The following is a 21,293-nucleotide window of genomic DNA, read 5'->3' on the forward strand; positions in this document are numbered from 1 at the left end:
TGATTTTGAACATCTTTAGCAAATCTCCTCTTCGCCCTCTTCTCTCCAATGAGAACAGCCCCAATCTATCCTCGTAACTGAAGTTTCTCATCCCTGGAACCATTCTTGTAAACCTCTCTTCTGCACTCTCTCCATTGCGTTCACATATAGTATTACTGGAAGAAATCTTATCCCATTGTGTGTTAATGAAGGCCTATTTTTACTGGGAGGAAAGGATGATGACTGAAGAGCATTGTGTCATCTAGGTCACTGATAATGGAAAATAACAATCTGTCAGAGGACTGTCTGTTGCTTTATATTGTGTTAGGCAAAGGATTTTACAGAAGCAAAATACTGTTTTCTTCAAATACTATGCTAAACCAGATGAATGCCATCAATGCCAAGGATAGGATACTTTACATTTTAGACTCACAGGCAGATGTTCCCTGTCGGCTTTTGAACCCTGTTATCAGATTTGAATCGGAACTAAAATCCGGACTGTGAGAAACAGTCGACCTGTGTGATTTACCCAGCACACCAAATTAATGCTAGAGGGCAGGTCTGCCGACCATTTAAGGCAGGTAAAGAGGCCTTCCAACTGGAAAGCAGTAACAGGATACCACAGCAAGCAAATGAGAGACAGGGAACTTCAAAATCGAGGCATCCATTTTACAATTGTTTCAAAACTTTCAATAAAAATGGAAAGAAATGGCCTTTCGAGCCAGGCCACCACTGTTGGGGGAGATCCCAGAGTTTTGTTTCTGCCTGGAACACCCCACCCCACCGCCACCCCCTCTCACCGACCCCCCAATCCCCTCCTGCCCAAACCCAGTCCCGTCTCTGGTAAAATGGCCCTGGAGTGATGGATCCGGAGAAGCAGCACAAAGGCCAGCAAACAATATTCTTATTTTATAATCTTTATTGTCACAAGTATGCTTACATTAACACTGCAGTGAAGTTACTGTGAAAAGCCTCTAGTCGCCACATACCGGCGCCTGTTCGGGTTCACAGAGGGAGAATTTAGAATGTCCAAATTACCTAACAGCACATCTTTCGGGATTTGTGGGAGGAAACCGGAGCACCCGGAGGAAACCCACGCAGACACGGAGAGAACATGCGGACTCCACACCGACAGTGACCCAAGCCAGGAATCGAACCTGGGACCCTGGAACTGTGAAGCAACAGTTCTAACCACTGTGCTACCGTGCCACTCTCTGCACCCACCTGCCTCTGTTCCTACCCCCTGCAGAGGCTAAAAATTCAACTCTCAGTGTCAGAATCATGCATTTTCAAGTAACATACAGGAAAGGTGGTCGCTTTGTAAACCTTTGAATGCTCCGGGTTCAACCTCAGGAATATATAGCCTTAGATTTACTTCTTAAAACTATGTTAAGTTTCAGTTACTTTAGACAGTGCATTAATCCACAACAACACGAAACCATTTCATATGAGTACTCAGTGATAAATATTTAAAAAGTTGTCAATTTCCCATTAAACATTCTCTCTCTCACAAGACATACGAGTGGCTACATGAGCATTATTGAAGTAAACAAAAGGCTCTTTGTTAACATTACTTGCACTGAAATGGCAGGCAGGTGTGTTCCAAAGTTAATGATCGATTTCATACTATCACAGATAGTGTAACAAATAGATATCAATTTTCTTCTTGTTTCTCCCGCTTGGACTGTTTTATACACTAACTATACAAAGAGTTGGCAAACATATAAATTCTTCATACCAAGAAAGACATATCATTTTTGTTCCCACTCCGTTTCCTGTAAATGGGATGACTAGCCATGAAAACCCAAAAAGTATGATTTGAATATCTCAGCCAGGCATGCAAAGCAGTTAGTTAATAGTTCTGATCAGGTTTTTCTCCATTTTCTTAATGGAGAACCACTATTGGCATCATTGTGTTACTTACTTTTTCATCAGCTTGGTTTCCATCAATACATGATTGAACATGAGACATGAGAGAATCAATTAATCCATGGGAGTTGCGCATCAACTGGCGGCTTGTTTCGCCAGCAGAGCTCAGGTTCCTATACAGAGCAAGATTAAATTCAGAAATCAAATTCAAGTGTTGAAGCTCATAGTGCAGAGCACCAAAGGTGAAAATGGAGAAACGAAGTAGATCAGAAAGTAATAATTACAAAAGGAATATGAGTCGGCCTTTCGACCTGTCCAGTCTGCATACTCCAGTCTGCATGCTCCGCCATTCAATTAGATCATGGCTGATCATTTACCTCACACCACTTCTCATGCTATCCAAATATCCCTTGATGACATTGATACTCAGAAATCAATCCATTTCTCTCTTGAACATGCTCAATGATTGAGATTCCACACCATCTGTGGTAGCGAATTCCTAAGATTCACCATCTTCTGTGAAGAAATTCCTACTCATCTCTATCTTAAATGGCTTAACCTAATTCTCGGTCTGTGTCCCCTGGTTCTGGACTCACCAGCCTGGGGAAAACATCCTTTGCGAAATTCCCCGTCAGCGAGATCCTCTGTCCCGTCAGCAGTGCGTCCATGCATTTCCTGACAGCGTGGGGTGGCCCACAATAGGGAAACCCCATTGGCCGGCTGCGGGAACAGAGAAACCCACTGCTGGCGAGGGCGAGCCGCGCAGGAAAACGGGCTGGCGAGATGGAGAATCCCAGCCCCTATCTGTAACTACTCTATCACCTGATACTAAACTCAGAATTTAAAAGACTTCAGATTGCAGAGGAAAGCAGCATAGATCAGTTGGAGACTCAAGGTGATAGATGTAAGATTCTGGAGTTTTGGATCTGGAGAAATGTGCATCAATGAACCACATAAATCATTAATTTGCTGCTTTAGCCTTTTACGAAGGAACTTTCCAAAGTTTGACCTCCCACACTTAAGTCAGGGATGAATGAGGTCTGTCTCAGCCCACTGAACCATCTTAGACTATTCAGTTAATATCAAAATAAAGGAAGTGCTTGTACTGGAGGGGGTGCAGTGGCAATTTACCAGGATGTTGCCTGGGATGGAACTTTTGAACTATGAAGAGGAGAGGCTATGGATGGGCTTGGGTTGCTTCGCTGGAGCAGAGAAGACTGAGGGGGCGACCTGATCAAGGTGTACAGGATTATGAGGGGCACTGACAGGGTGGGTAGGGAGCAGCTATCCCCTTCATTGAAGGGTCAGTTACGAGGGGTCACGAGTTCAAGGTGAGGGGCAGCAGGTCGAGGGAGGGATTTGTGGAAAAGCTTTATTACCCAGAGGGTAGTGACAGTGTGGAATGCACTGCCTGGGAGGTGGTCGAGGCGGGTTGCCTCACATCCTTTAAAAAGTACCTGTGTGAGCACTTGGCACGCCGTAACATTTAAGGCTATGAGCCAAGTGCTGCCACATAGGATAGGCAGGCAGATGTTTTTCATGCATCGGTACAGACTTGATGGGCCAAAGGGCCTCTTCTGTGCTGTATTATTCAGTGATTCTGTGATTATGAAGCATTATTGAACAGTTACAAATGAGAATTAAGTTGGGCATGTAAACATTTGATAATCATACGTACGTTTCGAGAGTTACTCGGCAACTGAATAGCAACTCATTTATGGACAGCGTGCTTGAAATGATAAGCTACATGGGGACACTGGCAACGCAATGCATCACTAAGTCAACACCGGTATAACTATAACCAGACTCTGAGGTTACAAATTGGCGAGATTGCTTTGTGGGTAATTCCCGAGATACCAGACAAGTGAACAGCTTTGAACAGCCAGTCTCTTGCTGACTCAAAACCATGTATGTGAAATAATGTTCATAACTTGCACTACCTCATTCTCACTATGGTGTCAATCGCCTCCCTTCTCGGGGATGCTGGAATAAGCTGCTGGAGCATTGAGTCATAGGGTTAGCTCTTTCACTTAGATCTTTGTTATTACTGAAATAATTTTACACACGACGGAAGCTGAACTTATCTCACTCTTCTTCACCACATTGTGCTCACTCTTAACTCATCATTTAAATTCTAACCTCGACACGCGAGTAGATCAGGCAGAAGTTTGATAATCAGATGATACAGTCTTAAGATATTTGGCAGTGGGTGGGAGGGGGATCCCTTCAGGGGCAAGAGGTAAGTATAGCCCCCGGGCGTCAGTGGGACATGACTGGGCTGTGCCCTCGCAAGGTTGGCAATGATAGGTTGACTGCCAGGTGCCAAGCTGGCACTGCCAACCTGTGCCGGGGGCAGTCACATGTAAGGACCCTTATGAGAGCCCCATGGAGGGGGGAAGAGGGGGTGCGTGGACAATTTGGGGCTGGATCTACCTGTGATGACTGCCCAGGGAGGGGTATGAGGGGATGGGGAGGTATAATCTGCCAGCGATGACTATCAAGGTGGAAGAGGGTCATGCTCGAGACCACCCCCCCCCTCCCCCCAGTCCGCCGAGATGTGGCCCATCTGTTTTTCGGCTGTAGCCCTTTAAAGACCGCACCGAGTTGTTTGAAGCCGGTTCCCGCCTCTAAGAGTTCTCATCTCGCCAGAGGGATGGTGTTAACTATGCCCAGTCATTATTTTTTCTCCCCCAAGAGGTTCAAGTTTCCATGAGAAATGCCACTGACTCCGTCGGCAGGATTCATTAAATTTTTCCACCTGGACTGACACTTTACCATTTTTTGCTAAACAATCTGCCCAGGGTGTCAGTTTCTAAACATTGCATGTGTCATTCTTGGTAACTTGAATGATGCAAAGTCAGGTCTGCCCGTAATCTGGAAAGTCTAGACAGTGGAGCAACATTCTTTATTTTTAAAAATGTACTTTATTCCAAATATGTGTAAAACAAACCAAACAACATCTGAAAGCAAGAACCATTCCACAAACTCACAATTCGTCCTCCTTTTAACCCTCTCCCCCCTGCATTCGTGTTTCAGGAACCCAGAATGTTCCTGGATGTTTGGTATCCAGCAAATCGGTTTGCACACCAAATGATACACATCTATCCATGGGCAATAAATGATCCCATAAATGAATTTAAAAACTGAACAAAGTAACATTTTATATGCACAGTTTGTCTTACATTAATATCTTTGCCAGACGATTAATTCCCAGCCAAGATTTTTCTTCACACAAAACATCTAGCACACAATAACAGCTCTGTCTGTTTAATTAAGAAATGTGTGTGCCAACTGGAACCAAATTTCCACCGCGCACCCCACATTCAAACGAGAAACATGGTTTTCAGGAAACAAAACACTTTTCAGACTAATGTGAACAAAGTTGTTTTGCGAAAAATGTTTCCAAAGATCACTCAACACCCTGACTTGGAAATATATCGCCACTCCTTCACTGTCACTGGGGCAACATCCTCGAACTCTCTCCCTAACTGTACAGTGGGTGTACCTATATCTCAACGACTGCAGCGGTTCAAGGAGGCAACTCACCACCACCACTAGGGGTGGGCAATAAATGCTGGCCTAACCAGTGACGCCCACATCCCGGAAATGAATTTTTAAAAAAGATTACTCTTCGGATCTTGGAGTTGATATTCACATATTCATGTTTCTATCAAGGGTTACTGGTATTGGGCAGGGATGGAAGTGGTAGGTAACTTCTACTCCTCTAATTCCAGGAGCACAAAATGTTGTTTCAGACACCAATATGGCAAATGCCAGTGTTTCTAATGTAAGCAAAGAGAATTATAATGTCCTCAAATGTGGTCACTTACATTGTCTAATGAATATAATGGGGCGTTTTCATCTTTGCAGACAGTATGGGAAGGTATTTAATACAGACAGTATGGGAAGGTATTTAATTGGGGAATGGGAAATTATACTGCTATTAGACAGGAGCGGAGGAGCATAAAGTGGGAACAATTGTTCTGGGTACAACAGTAATGTGGGGGATGTTTAAGGAGCACTTGCTGCAAGTGCTGGATAGTTTTGTCCCACTGAGACGAGGAGGGAATGGTAAGGTGAAGGAGCCTTGGATGACAAAAGAAGTGGAGCTTCTAGTCAAGAGGAACAAGGAAGCTTACGCAAGGTTGAGGAAGCAAAGATCTGGCACATCTCTAGAGGGTTACAAGGTAGCCAGGAAGGAACTCAAAAATGGACTTAAGAGAGCTAGAAGGAGGCATGAAAAAGCCCTGGCAGAAAGGATTAGGAAAAACCCTAAGGCATTCTACACTTGTGAGAAACAAGAGGATGCTCAGAGTGAGAGTAAGGTTGATCAGGGATAGTGGAGGGGTCTTGTGCCGTGAGTCTGAGGAGATGGGGGAGGCCCTAAATGAATATTTTGCTTCAGTATTCACTATAGAGAGGGACCTTGTTGCTCATGAGAGCAGTGTGAACCAGGTTAATAGGTTCGAACAGGTTGATATAAAGAAGGAGAATGTGCTGGAAGGTCAAATTTGGAATGGCAGCATGGTAGCACAGTGAGTAGCACTGTTGTTTCACAGCTCCAATGTCCCAGGTTTGATTCCAGGCTTGAGTCACTGTCTGTGTGGAGTCTGCACGTTCTCCCGTGTCTGTGTGGGTTTCCTCCGGGTGATCCAGTTTCCTACCACAAGTCCCAAAAGATGTGCGGTTAGGTCATTTGGACATTCTGAATTCTCTATCCGTGTACCCAAACAGGCGCCGGAACGTGGTGACTAGCGGCTTTTCACAGTAACTTCATTGCAGTGTTAATGCAAGTCTACTTGTGACAATAAAGATTTTTTTTTTAAGTTGAGAGGGGGGGGGGGGGGGGGGGGTGGGGGGGAAACTCATCACTGGTTGGAGTCATATCTATCACAAAGGAAGAGGGTTGTTGGAGGCCAATCATTGGAGTCCCAGGACATCACTGCAGAAATCCCTCCAGGTGATGTCCTATCCCATCTTCAGCTGCTTTATCAATGACCTTCCATCATAAGGTTAAAAGTGGGGATGCTCACTGATGTTCAGCACCGTTTGTGACTCCTCAGATGCAGAAGGAATCCATACCCATATGCAGCAAAACCTGGACAACATTCAATCTTGGCTGATGATACTTGACACTTAAGTGCCAGTCAATGACCATGAGAAAATACAACTATCTCCCCTTTATATTCAATGACCTCACCATCACACTATCAATAACCCTACTATCAACAACCTGGCAGCTATCATTGACCAGAAACTAGACTGAAAAAAATACATAAATATTGTGGGTACAAGAGGTCAAGAATTCTGTGGAGTAACTTGCTTCCTTGATTCTATGATTGTATGATTCCTGACACCCCAAAGTCTGTTTACCATCTACAAGGCACAAGTCAGGAGTGTGATGGAATACTGTCCACTTGCCTGAATGAGTGTCGGATTTCCTTTCCTAGTACTGATATTACATTCATTGATTAATCCTGGGTAAAATTTTTATCTCTTATATTTTGTGCTCAAAATATCCTTCACATGCAAGTTTGTGAAAGGCACATTATAAATGCAAGTCTTTCATTTTTCTCCAAAGTGTTCATCATTAGTCACTTGAAGGAGGGTCTTCTGTCTGATCCGCACTGTAACTTCCAAATCATTTGCATTATTGCGCTACATAATCCATCCACTTTTTCCATGTGATCTAATTTTCTGTTACATAGAAGACTTTAAAAAAATCTCTCAAATTTAATAAGTCCTGAAAATATGCAACTGGCGAGTATATGAAAAAGAAAAGACAGGTAGTGTTTTGGTGTGGAGGAATCTTTCAGAGGCCAATGGAATATTTTCTGTTCTCACTTCACGGAGTATAAAAATAGACAGCATCTCCAAACCTTCTTCAACTAATACTGATAAAAATAATCACCTTTCATTGTGCTGGATTAATACTAATTAAGTCAGGCAATGCCAGGAATGGCGAGTACCTGATCAGAGTTTATTTGCATGCATTTTAACCTCATCAGTGATGCCATGGGGAGGGGGGGTTCCATCAAGGGAGCTGGGGGTTGGGGTGCTTGGTTTGGACTGGTGGGTGCCAGTTTGGGGGTTTCCCCTGGGATGGGGGCTGCTTGGGTCTGTGAAGCCTGCTTTCTTTCATGTATAACACCCCATAACAAGGCAAAGCACAGCTGCAGCTTTATCCTAAAATCTCGCATGCAGCTTGTCTCTTGGAAGAACATCTCACTCCTCTTGAAGTTTCAATAGGCTCTGTGGTTTCACTGTTGCAGTATGCCTCATTTTATCTCTTTGTACTTGCTTGTTTACATTGAATGTCGCATCCCATTGACTATCGTGAGCCTCTTGTAATTTCACAGTTGCAGTCTGCCCGCTGTTATCCTTTTATATTTGGTTGTTTCCACTGAATTCACACCCCATTGACTTTTACAAGCCTCTTGATTGATAGCTCAAGACTATCGAAAGGAGGGATTAGCTTTTATTTGTAGCATTTCATGGTCCATTAACACTGAAGTGCTTCCTCCTTTGAGCAGGCATCTTAGCAAACCACGTTTTTTTCTATAGTGGATTTCTTTCTACTCTGAAGCGCTTCCTACAAAGAGCAGGTGCTCTGTCTAACAGCATTTTTTTAAGGCTATATCTTTTTCAACCTCATGCCTGAACAGCATGCCTGCAGACAGGCTGGTTTAGCACAGGGCTAAATAGCTAGCTTTTAAAGCAGACCAAGGCAGGCCAGCAGCGCGGGTTCAATTCCTGTAACAGCCTCCCTGAACAGGCGCCGGAATGTGGCGACTAGAGGCTTTTCACAGTAACTTCAGTTGAAGCCTACTTGTGAACAAGAAGCGATTTTCAATTAATTTTATTTCAGTGGAGTTACTTTTCCACCATAGGGGCAGCTGGCACCAGTCAGCAAAAGTGCAAGGATTCCTCAATGAGGGCCTTCTTGCAGCCATTGTTAAATTCTCTGGATAGCTGTGATGACCACCCTGGGGGCTCAGAGGCTTTTGTCAGTGATCATGCGGTAGGGGTATTCTGAGATCAGGGCGCCTCTTTGGGTCCCACACACCACATTTAAAGGTGCAAATCACCCCTGGCTCCAAAATAATTTCTAAGCGTGGGTGGATGCACTCTGGATTTTTGTTTCCTGCTGGAGACCACACTTCGAAATAATTTGGGAGAATTGCGCCCTTTGCATTTTACCTGGTTATACAAGAGTCTTATTCCAACACCGATGGAGCAGTGACAATCATACCTTAAACATCCAGTGGCATTGTAGAAAATCTCATAATCAGTAGTTTTGTTTCCATGCTCCTCAGAAGCATATGGAATAATCACAGATTCAGTCAGAACTGGCAAGCCAACATTAATCAGGTCCTCCTTCAGGTTCTCACATGATGAAAGATTCCATAAAAGCCCTAAAACATGAAAAATACTTGACAAACTGAATATGCCATGTATAAACTGAAGCAATCACCGGTTTTGAAAGTAACATTATTTGTGGATCCTCATCTTTTTCCTCTTTTGTATCATTTTTAAATAGCTTCCTTTAGAATACTTTTATGAAACAGAGATCTTGAAATGAGCATTTAAAGCCAGTACAACTTCAGATATCAATTCTATGATGCAAATCAAACAGTAGTCTACATGCGAATGATCAACAGCGACAAACATCTATCATGAAACACAACATTTAACAGGCTACATCATGAACCAAAGATTTAAGGGAATTGGACTACTTGTAGCCGTCAATGAATCCAGACAAGTTGGCAGGTACCTGGTGTCTACCTAGATTGTTACATGCCTCAGAATGCAAATGGCATTAATTTAGTGAATAGGTAAAATAGGCTATGTTTTTATTATTTCATTATGGATTAATAGTGTGTCTTTTAGCAGCTTTCATAACCTGCATGTGGTGGTATGATTTGCATAGCTGTCTGCCATTGGTGCAGAACACCGGCTTACCATTGGCCCTGGTCAGTCATGTGCCTCTCGACCGATTGGTTGAGACCAGTCACGTGACGGCTCTCCAATTGGTCGAGAGGCTGAGTTAACCACGCCTCCAGATCGAGGTATAAATAGCCAGAACGCCTGGCAGTCGTCCATTTACTGTAGTCGACCGCAGGGCTAACTTCTAGCTTATTAAAGCCTAACTTTAATAGGCAGCACGGTAGCATGGTGGTTAGCATAAATGCTTCACAGCTCCAGGGTCCCAGGTTCGATTCCCGGCTGGGTCACTGTCTGTGCGGAGTCTACACATCCTCCCCGTGTGTGCGTGGGTTTCCTCCGGGTGCTCCGGTTTCCTCCCACAGTCCAAAGATGTGCGGGTTAGGTGGATTGGCCAGGCTAAATTGCCCTTAGTGTCCTAAAAAATAAGGTTAATGGGATACTGGGATAGGTATACGTGGGCTTGAGTAGGGTGATCATTGCTCGGCACAACATCGAGGGCCGAAGGGCCTGTTCTGTGCTGTACTGTTCTAAAAAAAAAACTTTTGTACAGCAACTCGTCTCGCGTTCGATTGATGGTTCATCACTGCAGAAGACCAACAGACCCACAGTGGCAAGTAATAATTAACTGCGTTGTGTTCTAAGAAATACTCCATATGAAGTCCTCCAATGAAACAGAAATTTGTACCTGTTATTTGTTTCTGTGTTTCTGGATCACGTGTTTCTTGGAGGAGTTGAAGTATTTGTTTGATCCCACCATATTTCTTTACTTCAAGCTTGTTGGTGGTGTTCTTGTAGACCGCATTCCGAAGGGCTCCACAGACAGATTGTTGAACATTGTCATTTTTGATTCCCAAGAGGCTGATGAGATGAGGAATTGCACCCAATCTGTAAATCTGGAAACCACATTAGTTATTTATTGTAGCTGAATAAGAAGTACTACATAATGAATTACTTAGAATGGCTATTATAAGCATTCAACAATCTCACGTTTAGTAGCAGATAGTGAACATCAGTCATGCAGAAAATGTACACACAAAATTTAATTTTTTTGAAAAGGGGTGATGTGAAGCAGACATGAAGCAAGAGCTAAAGAACTCGGGAGTTCTTTTGTTCTTTATGAGTCCTGATTAAAGGTCCTTGAGCTGAATCATTAATCCAGTTAATTTTCTTGTCACAGATACTTCTAAATGTGCTGACCAGAGGGCAAGAGGCATTGGGGCTGGAATAAATGGCCAAAGAATATTTCCCAAATATAGGAAAGATCTAGAAAATGAGCCATTTAGTGTAGAGGTTCAGAAAGGGGATCCAAGTGTGGAGTTGGAAAACAGAGCGACGCCGAAAAGGATCAGCCTTCACTCACTCAGTCAGTGGGAGTACTCTTAATGAGGAGGACGCTTAATAGAACATAACGAGCTCGGGCTGAATCACCTGCTTCTCTGCTTTTCATTGCTGTAAAGTAAGGTAAAGTCGCCATAGTCCCACATGACCATTGGCTGCTTTCTCCTTGGAGAGGGAGAGCTGACTGGTGGTGATTTGACCCGAGGATCACCACACCTCAGGCGAGTGGCAAGGTTGAGAAGGCGGGGTCTTCACGAATAACCTCAGTCGGTACGGGAATTGAACCCGTGCTTTTGGCCTCGCTCTGCATCGCAAATCAGCTGTCCAGCCAACTGAGGTAACTAGCCCCCAGTTTGCTGTAAAGCACCTTGGAACATTTTGAGGGCCATAAACAAAGTTAAGTCCAGGTTTGCTCCAAGTTCTGCAAGACAATGCTGCAGTGAAAAAATCCTGTAAACTGCAATGGACCAGGGAAATTACACCATTCCCCAGTGCCTACAATCACATAATGAATCACAATGACAGGATACCCCATGCATCACACTCCCTACCCTCGCCACTGTATATATTATTTATGAAGAAGTATGCTCAATATTGGGCCGGATTGCAAATGTATCAACCAGTGACTCCTGCAATGGTATACCCATATATTTTTTTCTAATAAAGGATTATTACCAATCTATAATAATGTACAGAATGTACTTGTTAATTTGAACAAGTTTAGGTCAAAAACAAAGTGGGAAGACTCCCTTTGTTTTTCAGGCTAGATATTATATTTTGTTCAAAATTCCCGTCCCAAGGAACATTTGTAATATTTTACCTTACCTCTGTTTTAGCACTGTCCGCCTGAAAGCACTCATGCTGGATGTAGGAAGAAGCATAGGCCAGAATTTTAGGATCCTGTTGGGATAAAAGCATCACTGCCCACTGTAGGTCCATCTCTGAATCAATTACACTGGAATAGGTCAGAAAGATTAGTGTGACAACATTGAAGTTTGTAGCTATACATCATCTCTGGATGAAAAATGCATGCTTTTATTTACTATTGAATAATGCATCAAGATAATATCAATGCAATCCATAACCATATAGTATTTAAGAGATGCAAAACGTGAATAAGTGCAGCCAAAATGTCCAGCTGCAGTTAATTGTATGGTAGGTAGAGTCATAATGTTGCAGATCTTATGAATACAGCAGAATAAACAAAGAAAAATCAAGAAAGCTAAGCAAATATAGTAATTGAGCACGTAGGGTTTTTTGTTTACATTTTTCCCCGTCCCCACCCCCCTTCTGTACTCCAGGCCATATTCTGTTCTTCTACAGTACGGTATCCACCACTTCTAGCAGGCACAATGGTACTAACGCGATTTGCGCACGAGACATGCTCCCCATGAAATTCAAAATAAAGAACAAAAATATCAAGAAAATACATTTAATGTAAAACGCTACTAGCTATGTATAAAAGGATTAATTTTGAATTCAGCTATTCCTTTGTAAAAACAATGCAGGCAGAAAGAAGCGGTAATGAAACAGGTTTCTGACCAGGGAGGGCCCTGTAGTGCAATTTCCTGCTGGATGACCGCAAAATTCTACAGGTGATGTAAATCTGAAATCAAAAACACAAATGCTGGAAAAACTCACGAGGTCCAGCAGCATTTGTGGCAGAGAGACAGAGGGTGCGATCTACTAGCCACCCGAAAGGCAGCGCGCTCCGGGATCCACCCGGCTTGCCACGCCTCACAAGATCTAATATGATCTTGCGAATCCCACCCATTGTGGGCGGGATCACTATTTTGCAAATCTGTATATTTGAGAAGGACAGCTAACCTCACTCTAACATGCATTTCCCTGAGGTATCCAAGGCATTGGGATCTAACATTCGCCTCAGAGGCCTCGGACAGGCACCCTTCAGTGCTGTTCTCCACAACCAGAGACCAGACAGAACGGCACTCGTGGGGGTATCCCAGGAAATCAGACCCCCAGCTCCTTGCCCTGTGGGCAGGATGGCATCCAGGCACTACTGCTGCCAGCTGGGCACACTGGCAACACCATATAGGCACCTAGCTGGCAGGGGCAATGCCAGGGTTCCCAGGTGGTGCTGCCAAGGTGCCAGGCTGGCATTTTTTCTATGCCAGGGTCAGGCTTGCAGGTGCCCTGCACCGGTGCGGTGGTGTGTCGAGAGATTAGGAAACCATTTAAAAATGGCCTCCCTATCTCTCCCTGTACTGAGGAGTTCTGGCTAGTGGAGCACCTCAGTGCAGGAAACAGGACTAAGTGTGGCCTCGTTGGGGAGTTCCCCACTGAGGTGCCTAATTGAACCAGAGTCCCGGTAGATACGGAGGTGTTTCTTGGTACTACGAACATCTGTCCCAGGACTCTGTTCCGATCCAGTTGATTGCGCCCAGACTTCATGGTTCAGCTATCCATGCTTAACTACATGTTCTCCCACATGCATACTCCTAACCTTCTCCTCTGCAGCACCAAATATTGAGATGTGATTAATGTAAAGTGTAAATTAATAACATGAACTTCTCGATGATGACCCTATTCTGCTCAAAATACCTGGTACAGTGATATAGTAATCACGAGGGCGAGTGACAAATTTGTAGTTTATTATCATGGAGATGGTTAGTGTATTTTGACTGAATTAAACCATAGCCTGATTTTAAAATAGGCTGCTTTATCAGTGGGCAGCACCAGAAATATAGAGAGATCAATGGAGACTGTGACAGAGTGGTATTATCACTGGACTAGTCGACCATGGACCCAGATTCACAGCCTGTCACTGCAGATGGTGAAATTTGAATTCAATAAAAATCTGGAATTAAAGTCTAATGATGATGATGAAACCATTATCGATTGTTGTAAAATCCCATCTGGTTGACTAATCTGGTTGAAATCTGTCATCCTTACCTGGTCTGGCCTATATGTGACTCCAGATCCACAACAACGTGGGTGACTCTTAACTATCCCCTCAAGGACAATTGCTGGCACAGCCTGCAACGCCCACACCCCATGAATGAATGAATATGTATCATAATGATACAATCATAACAATGGATGCTATGATCCAAAGTCATATAGTACTTGACTGTTGAACTGATAACAAATGCAGGCTGTAAAGTTTGTCTGTATTTGTGCAGATAATGAGAATGAGCTTTCAGATCCAAATGACACACATCAAAACGTTAAAACGTGACACCATTTTGAATTGGAAATTAATCTTCAGAAATAGGTAGCGTCCAATGTACATCTGCCCAACTCTCAACCACTTGTGACAAAGGCCCACAATTCTGATTTTTGTTCCTCCCTTGTGCAAAAGTGGCCTTATTAGAAAGCAGGAGGAATATAAAGCTGTGTGTCAGGTGGCCCATCTAAAATACTTTGTGCGAACTACTCAATTCCTATTGCAGGAGAGGCTGCACACCATCACTCTGTATAAACAAAAGCCAAATGTGCATGGACGTAAACATTGGGACAGCAAAGGGCCAAATTAGTCTCATAGAAATGCTGTCATTTACAGCACAATTCTAAATATTTAGGTTAAACTTGTAGAAAGGAATGGCAAGTTGCCCGCATGACTTTAAAATTAGGAAGCAGTTGAGCTCACAGCTTTCTAATGTTAACAAACTTCGTCTGAGCCATCAGCTTTGATAGAGGTAATTAGAAAATCAGCTATGCAACTAAAGGACACTTTCATGAATCATTACCTTGGGCCTCACCATGGATATTTGCACATTGTCTTTATGATGGAAAGGGCAGAGGAAATCAGTGAGGCATTCAGGCTAAGGTTACACCCAAAAAAGACCAACTAGAAACACCTTCCACAAACCATACTACAGACTTCAGGATCACTCCGATGAGGTCGGCTTAAGGAGGAAAAAGTTATATGAGGAATTGTCTTTATGGTGGACTGACTTTCAAAAATACTCCTCTAGGCGGGATTATTCGGCCTCAGAGCTGCGTGTTTCTCAGCAGTGGGAGACGGCATGCCGTTCGCTGGGGGTGGTAGGATTCTCCGTTCTCAATGACACTATCCAACAACACCGGGAAACCTGTGGGTGGGGATGCAATGCCAGCGAGATCAGAGAATCCCACCATCAGCAAGCGGCCAGAGAATTCCTGCCACTATCTTTAGAAAGCATCTCCACATCATATGTTTAGAACACTTCAGATCAAACTGCAGTGCATAAATGTATTTATAAATCTTCTCATTCTTCACCTTCCCATCGTGGTGCCTTTAAATTGCTAAATATATCCCAGCACTGTTCTGAGGAAATACCCAAAAGGTTAGGTAATGCTAGTGGGACTTGGCTGCACTGTGGTACCATCAGCTCCTGGAGTCCAAGATGTCTTTTTTCTCATAGATTTGGAGGCTTCGGAGGACCTTATAAAAGTTTATGTCAACAATGCAGGTGCATGGGCAGCCTAACTGTGCGCCTCAACACTTACGCAAGAAGGAATCAGAGGAGCTGGCGAAAGACACCATAAAAAGATGGCATCATGAAGGTGAATTCTATCCATGCCACGTATACTGGGCGGATTTACCATTCAACCCGCTGTGTGTTTCGCAGCAGGAGGGTGGCTTGTCATTGTCAATGGTGTTTCACATTGAATGCACCCCTCACCCCAGGAACAGCTGGAAAGTTCCAGCCATCGTGTGCGGAATTTGAGTGCTGGAGGAAAATCTGATGGTATCAATTAGATCTTTGAGATCCCGAGAAATGGTAACCTGTATCTTGCAAAGCTGCTTGCCATCATTCTCACTAAACAGTCCTCTAATTTGTCGAATTGCAATCTTTAGATGTACTAATTTAAACATCTCTCAATTAGGAGGAGGGAATGGACAGACAAATTTGTTTCCCTTACATCACAGGTAGCATGGCATTCGGTGTCAAATTCTTTCCCTGTATTGGCATTTAGATGCCACTCCATCTATCCATTGCTGATTCTCAAAGATCGTCCTAAGTGTGTCGGCAAAAGTGCGATTCACAGCCAAAATCCTGTTTTAGAGCAAGCCACTAGTGATGAGTCCCTGGACTCTGGAGTCAGGGACTGACTGCTGCAGTGTCTCCACTTCCCACTCTCTGATGTATTTTCCAAATGCACCTCCTTGCACTCTCCCAACATCATTTTCTACCCGTACCACCCACAATGCTCCACTCCTATTTACCCCAGCCCCCTCCTCCCACCCCCCATCCTTATCCCCCCCGCAATTCTCCCACCTCCCCCCCCAAAATGGCGTGTCGCGTTTTGCGACACGCCGCTCAATCGCGGGTCGCTGTTTAGCACGGCGACCTGCGATTCTCCGGCCCGGATGGGCCGAGCGGCCTGCAGTTCCCGACCTGTTCACGCCGGCGGCAACCACACCTGCCCGCAAGATCAAGCCACCACGTCTTGCGGGGGCAGCGGAGAGGAAGACGGCAACCGTGCATACGCGGGTTGGCACCGGCCAACCTGCGCATGCGTGGCTGACGTCATTAGGTGCATCGGCCGCGTCATTCTTGGCCCAGCGGCCGAGATTTACGGCACCTAGCCCCCCACCCCCCCCCCCCCCACTCCGGGTTTCACGACAACGCCGGGCGTTTCGGAGAATTCCGCCCCTCATCTCTGGAATCAATCAAGTGACCTCCTCTGAACTACATCCCTCCTCAAATAGTGGGACCAAAACTGCGCACGTTACTCCAAGTGTGGTCTCACTAATATCTTTGTATACTTGCAGCAACTCTTCTCGACTATTATATTCTATTCCTTTAGCCATAAAAGCCAAAATTCCATTTGCATCCATTACCTGCTGTACCTGCATTCTAGTATTTGGTCATTCATGCTGAAGTAATGCTGCATGGAAGGAATATCAGTGTATTAGTAGTGTCCAGTTTGTCAAGGCTTATGATGGAATGGGTTTTTAAATTTTAGCCCCATCCTCAAACACTCTTATCGCAACAATTGACTAGATGGCAACTGATGCTCTTAAAATTCTGGGGCTTGATTCTCCCGAATAAAAACAAAGCGTTGCCACCAGTGGAAAACCGGAGAGTTTTTTTTGGAGAGGGGTAGGTTTTGCCTTGAGGGGTAAAGTTCAAACTCACTGATTGGTCCTACTCCATAGGGACACCATTTCTTTTTAAATATATTCTTTATTACGTTTCTTCCAATTTTGTTTTTTAACTACAGAAGGATGACCTGTCATATATCCCCCATCCTGGGAAAAACCCCTGACCTGAGCCCCTCCCAGCTGCCCTGAAGGACCTCCCTCAGCAATCTGGAGATAAGTGTGAAAGGGTGCTCACCCCCTTGCCCAACTCCCCCAAGGCTCCTGGCCCCTGCTGGTCAGGACTAATATTGATTCATAGCAGCGGGATTTCCAGCTTGGGAAGTGGCGGCATCCGGCCTCAAATGTCAATGAGTATTTAGCATGTTCTCGCCCACTTGGAGCGTGAACCCGATCGGGGCCAGTCGGGAGACTTGCAATAGGTTAGACGGCCAGCGAGAATACCGTTTTGGCGTCCTCCAGGACATTGCGATTCCCGCCAGGGGCCAACAGCCCGAAGAATCACCCCGGGAAAATTAACTGTCCAAGAGAGGCCAACCATTATCCGTTATGAATGAAAGCAGCAAGCCTTTATAGTTGCAACAACAAAAAACCTCAGCATAGCTTATTCCCACATGCAAGCAAAACAGCCGACTGCATGCCATCAAAATTGTTCCAATTAAGTTGCCCGTGGGATCTCTGCCGCGATTTGTGAGTCGAAATCTCAGGTCACCACACACATTTGACAGCAATCATTACCAAGGAGGAATATGATAATCCTGATAGTTAATTAAATCAAAATTAGGCTTACTGCATTTCATTTCTTCGTTTCTGAAAACTGCTTCTTTTTTGGGAGCTGTGAAAGTTTGGGTCAATTGTTCTTAACCTTCCGTTTTCCTGACTTTTAGTATCTGGAACGACTGCACGATGACATCAATAAGTTCCATCCCACCATCAAACTCACCATGGTCTATTCTCCAAATTCAGTTCCATTCTTGGACACACTCGTCTCCATCAAGGACGGTCACCTCAGCACCTCGCTTTACCGCAAGCCCACAGATAATCTCACGATGCTCCACTTCTCCAGCTTTCACCCGAAACACATTAAAGAAGCCATCCCCTATGGACAAGCCCTCCGTATACACAGGATCTGCTCAGACAAGGAGGAGCGCAACAGACACCTACAGATGCTGAAAGATGCCCTCGTACGAGCGGGATATGGCGCTCGACTCATTGATCGACAGTTCCACCGCGCCACAGCAAAAAACCGCACCGACCTCCTCAGAAGACAAACACGGGACACCACTGACAGAGTACCCTTCGTCGTCCAGTACTTTCCTGGGGCGGAGAAACTACGACATCTTCTTCGCAGCCTCCAACACATCATCAGCGAGGATGGACATCTTGCCAAGGTCATCCCCACACCCCCACTACTGGCCTTCAAACAACCGCGCAACCTCAAACAAACCATTGTTTGCAGCAAATTACCCAGCCTTCAGAACAGCAACCACAACACCACAAAACCCTGCCAGGGTAATCTCTGCAAGACATGCCAGATCATCGACATGGACACCACCATTACACGTGGAAACACCACCCACCAGGTACGCGGCGCATACTCGTGCGACTCGACCAATGTAGTCTACCTCATACGCTGCAGGAAAGGATGTCCCGAAGCGTGGTACATTGGCGAGACCATGCAGACACTGCGACAACGAATAAACGGGCATCGTGCGACTATCAACAGGCAGGACTGTTCCCTTCCAGTTGGGGAACACTTCAGCAGTCAAGGACATTCAGCCTCTGATCTCCGGGTCAGCATTCTACAAGGAGGCCTTCAGGAGACGCGACAACGCAAAATTGCTGAGCAAAAACTTATAGCTAAGTTCAGCACGCATGAATGCGGACTCAACCGGGATCTGGGATTCATGTCGCATTACATTCGGCCCCCACCAACAAGCCTGGACTTGCAGAGGCCTACCGACTGAACTGGCTTGGGACAATTCACACCTCTTTAACCTGGAGTTACCTCTCTCTCTGCATCTTTGATGATTTGATTGCCTGCAGGTGCTCGCATTCCGGGGCATCTCTGACTGTGTCTATATAAACATTTCTGGAACAAGCCTTTCCATTCACCTGAAGAAGGAGCCGTGCTCCGAAAGCTCGTGTTTGAAACAAACCTGTTGGACTTTAACCTGGTGTTGTAAGACTTCTTAGTATCTGGAAGCATTGAATTACGGTGCATTCTGTTTATATGAACACTTCTGCCCTGAAATTTGCTCTCGTCTCTCAGGACTTTCATTTTTCTTATAGTTGGAGACTTTTGAAAATTTTGGAGATCTGGTTCACTTCGACTGCTTGACATGCCTTGGTGAAAGACTTCATTGTCACCCGGCGGACTTTGCAGCATCAAATGCTTTGCATGTGATGGCACACTGATGGACCGGTTTCCCTTTACACTGAAAGAGCTGAAGTGGGACCTTCGCGGATATTTTCTGTGGATTCCTGTTCCATAAGCCGCCATGCTGCTTTCCTTGCTAGAAAATCCATTCATGGTGCCATTATATTGTGAACCCTTAAAGAAAAAAAAAGGTAGGTTAATTGAAAAGTTGAACATCTTCATTTTTCAAATAAAAGAGTTTAAAAGGTTCCATGCCTCTATATTTATGTTGAAGGGGCTGGTTTCGCACAGTGGGCTAAATAGCTGGCTTATAAAGCAGACCAAGGCCAGCAGCGCAGGTTCAATTCCAGTACCAGCCTCCCCGAACGGGCGCCGGAATGTGGCGACTAGGGCCTTTTCACAGTAACTTCATTTGAAGCCTGCTTGTGATAATAAGCAATTTTCATTTTCAAGCTAAAACCTAGAGCAGCAAGGTAAAAATAAGCCTTCTCAGTACTAAAAGTAGTTGAGATCCTACCAATCTAAATTTAACCTCATTGCACCCATTTTGTTGGCCCAGAATGGAGGGCAGCAATGCAGAAAGCCACACTTGAAATCCGAGAGAGTTCAAAATGTTGGTAAATTGATTGGGCCCTTTGTTTTACAATTTCACAAAGGAGCACAGGTGTAATTTCAATCTTAAAATGAAATGCCTCGCCTTATTTCAGACTCTCGCTCATGTTTTGCTTGCCATAGAGTCGGAGGCTGGGATTACACCACCACCACCACCATGCAGCAGCGTGAGGACCCAAGGTGCAAACATGACGCTTTTGGTCTTTGGCGCAGGCCTGGAAACTTGGGACCTATACGCGGAACATAGGAGGTACTTCTTTCAGGCCAATGGCATTTTGGATGAAGACCGGCAAAAGGTACTCCTCCTAACAGCTTTCAGGTCCCAACCCTCAGGATTATAAAGAGCCTTATCTATCCAGCTACTCCTGGATTCCAAGTCATTCGATGAGCTCGTTGCATTGTGTCTGACCATTATAGTCCAAAGTGATTAGTTATAATGCAATATTACAGGTTCAACAAGGCTGTCTGAATTCCGGGAGAGTCCGTGACTAATTTTTTGACCCCATTTCAGATGGCTGGCAGAGCACGAGTTCAGGCCATCCCTATCTGAAATATTGAGGGATAGGCTAGTCTGTGGAATCAATAACATAGCCATGCAAAGGAAGCTGTTTGTGGAGCCCACGTTTGGACTTAAAACAGGCCACTGAGTTAGCATTGTCCTGCGGAGACGTGGAGAAAGGAGTACAGGAACGTCCATGAGTCCATGGACTATGGGGCCCATAATGTGACCCGCCCTCCATAATCGGACATCCGTGACATCCCAGGACAGTGCCCGAATGGCCAGGTCGCCTTCAAAGCTGCAAGCAAAGGTGCAATTCCGCAGTCAGGTGACACTGTAGCACAGTGGTTAGCACTGTTGCTTCACAACGCCAGGGACCTGATTTGGATCATTCTGCACATTCTCCCTGTGTCTGATGGGTTTCCTCCGGGTACTCCGGTTTCCTCCCACAAGTCCTGAAAGAAATTCTTGTTAGATGAACAGGCCATTCTGAATTCTCTCTCAGTGTACCCGATCAGGCGCCGTAGTGTGCCGACTTGGGGATTTTCACAGTAACTTCATTGCAGTGTTAATGCAAGCCTACTTGTGACACGAATAAAGATTATATTATATTCAGG

At 44.8% G+C, this 21,293-nt stretch overlaps 1 protein-coding gene across 2 annotated transcripts in view; it reads right to left on the minus strand.

The window, feature by feature from the left end:
• Nucleotides 1-21,293, minus strand: part of LOC119978409 (plakophilin-1-like) — a 72,510-nt gene that overhangs the window by 23,093 nt on the left and 28,124 nt on the right. For both annotated transcript variants that reach the window (XM_038820036.1, XM_038820037.1), the window contains exons 3-7: nt 19,345-19,739; nt 11,959-12,088; nt 10,481-10,688; nt 9,101-9,263; nt 1,904-2,021 (exon numbers count right to left, since the gene is read on the minus strand). In XM_038820036.1, the coding sequence (XP_038675964.1) occupies nt 1,904-2,021; nt 9,101-9,263; nt 10,481-10,688; nt 11,959-12,088; nt 19,345-19,739 (1,014 nt within the window). The remainder of the gene's footprint in view (nt 1-1,903; nt 2,022-9,100; nt 9,264-10,480; nt 10,689-11,958; nt 12,089-19,344; nt 19,740-21,293) is intronic.

This window comes from Scyliorhinus canicula, chromosome 15, assembly GCF_902713615.1.
Source record: "Scyliorhinus canicula chromosome 15, sScyCan1.1, whole genome shotgun sequence".
NCBI classification, from domain to species: Eukaryota; Metazoa; Chordata; class Chondrichthyes; order Carcharhiniformes; family Scyliorhinidae; genus Scyliorhinus; species Scyliorhinus canicula.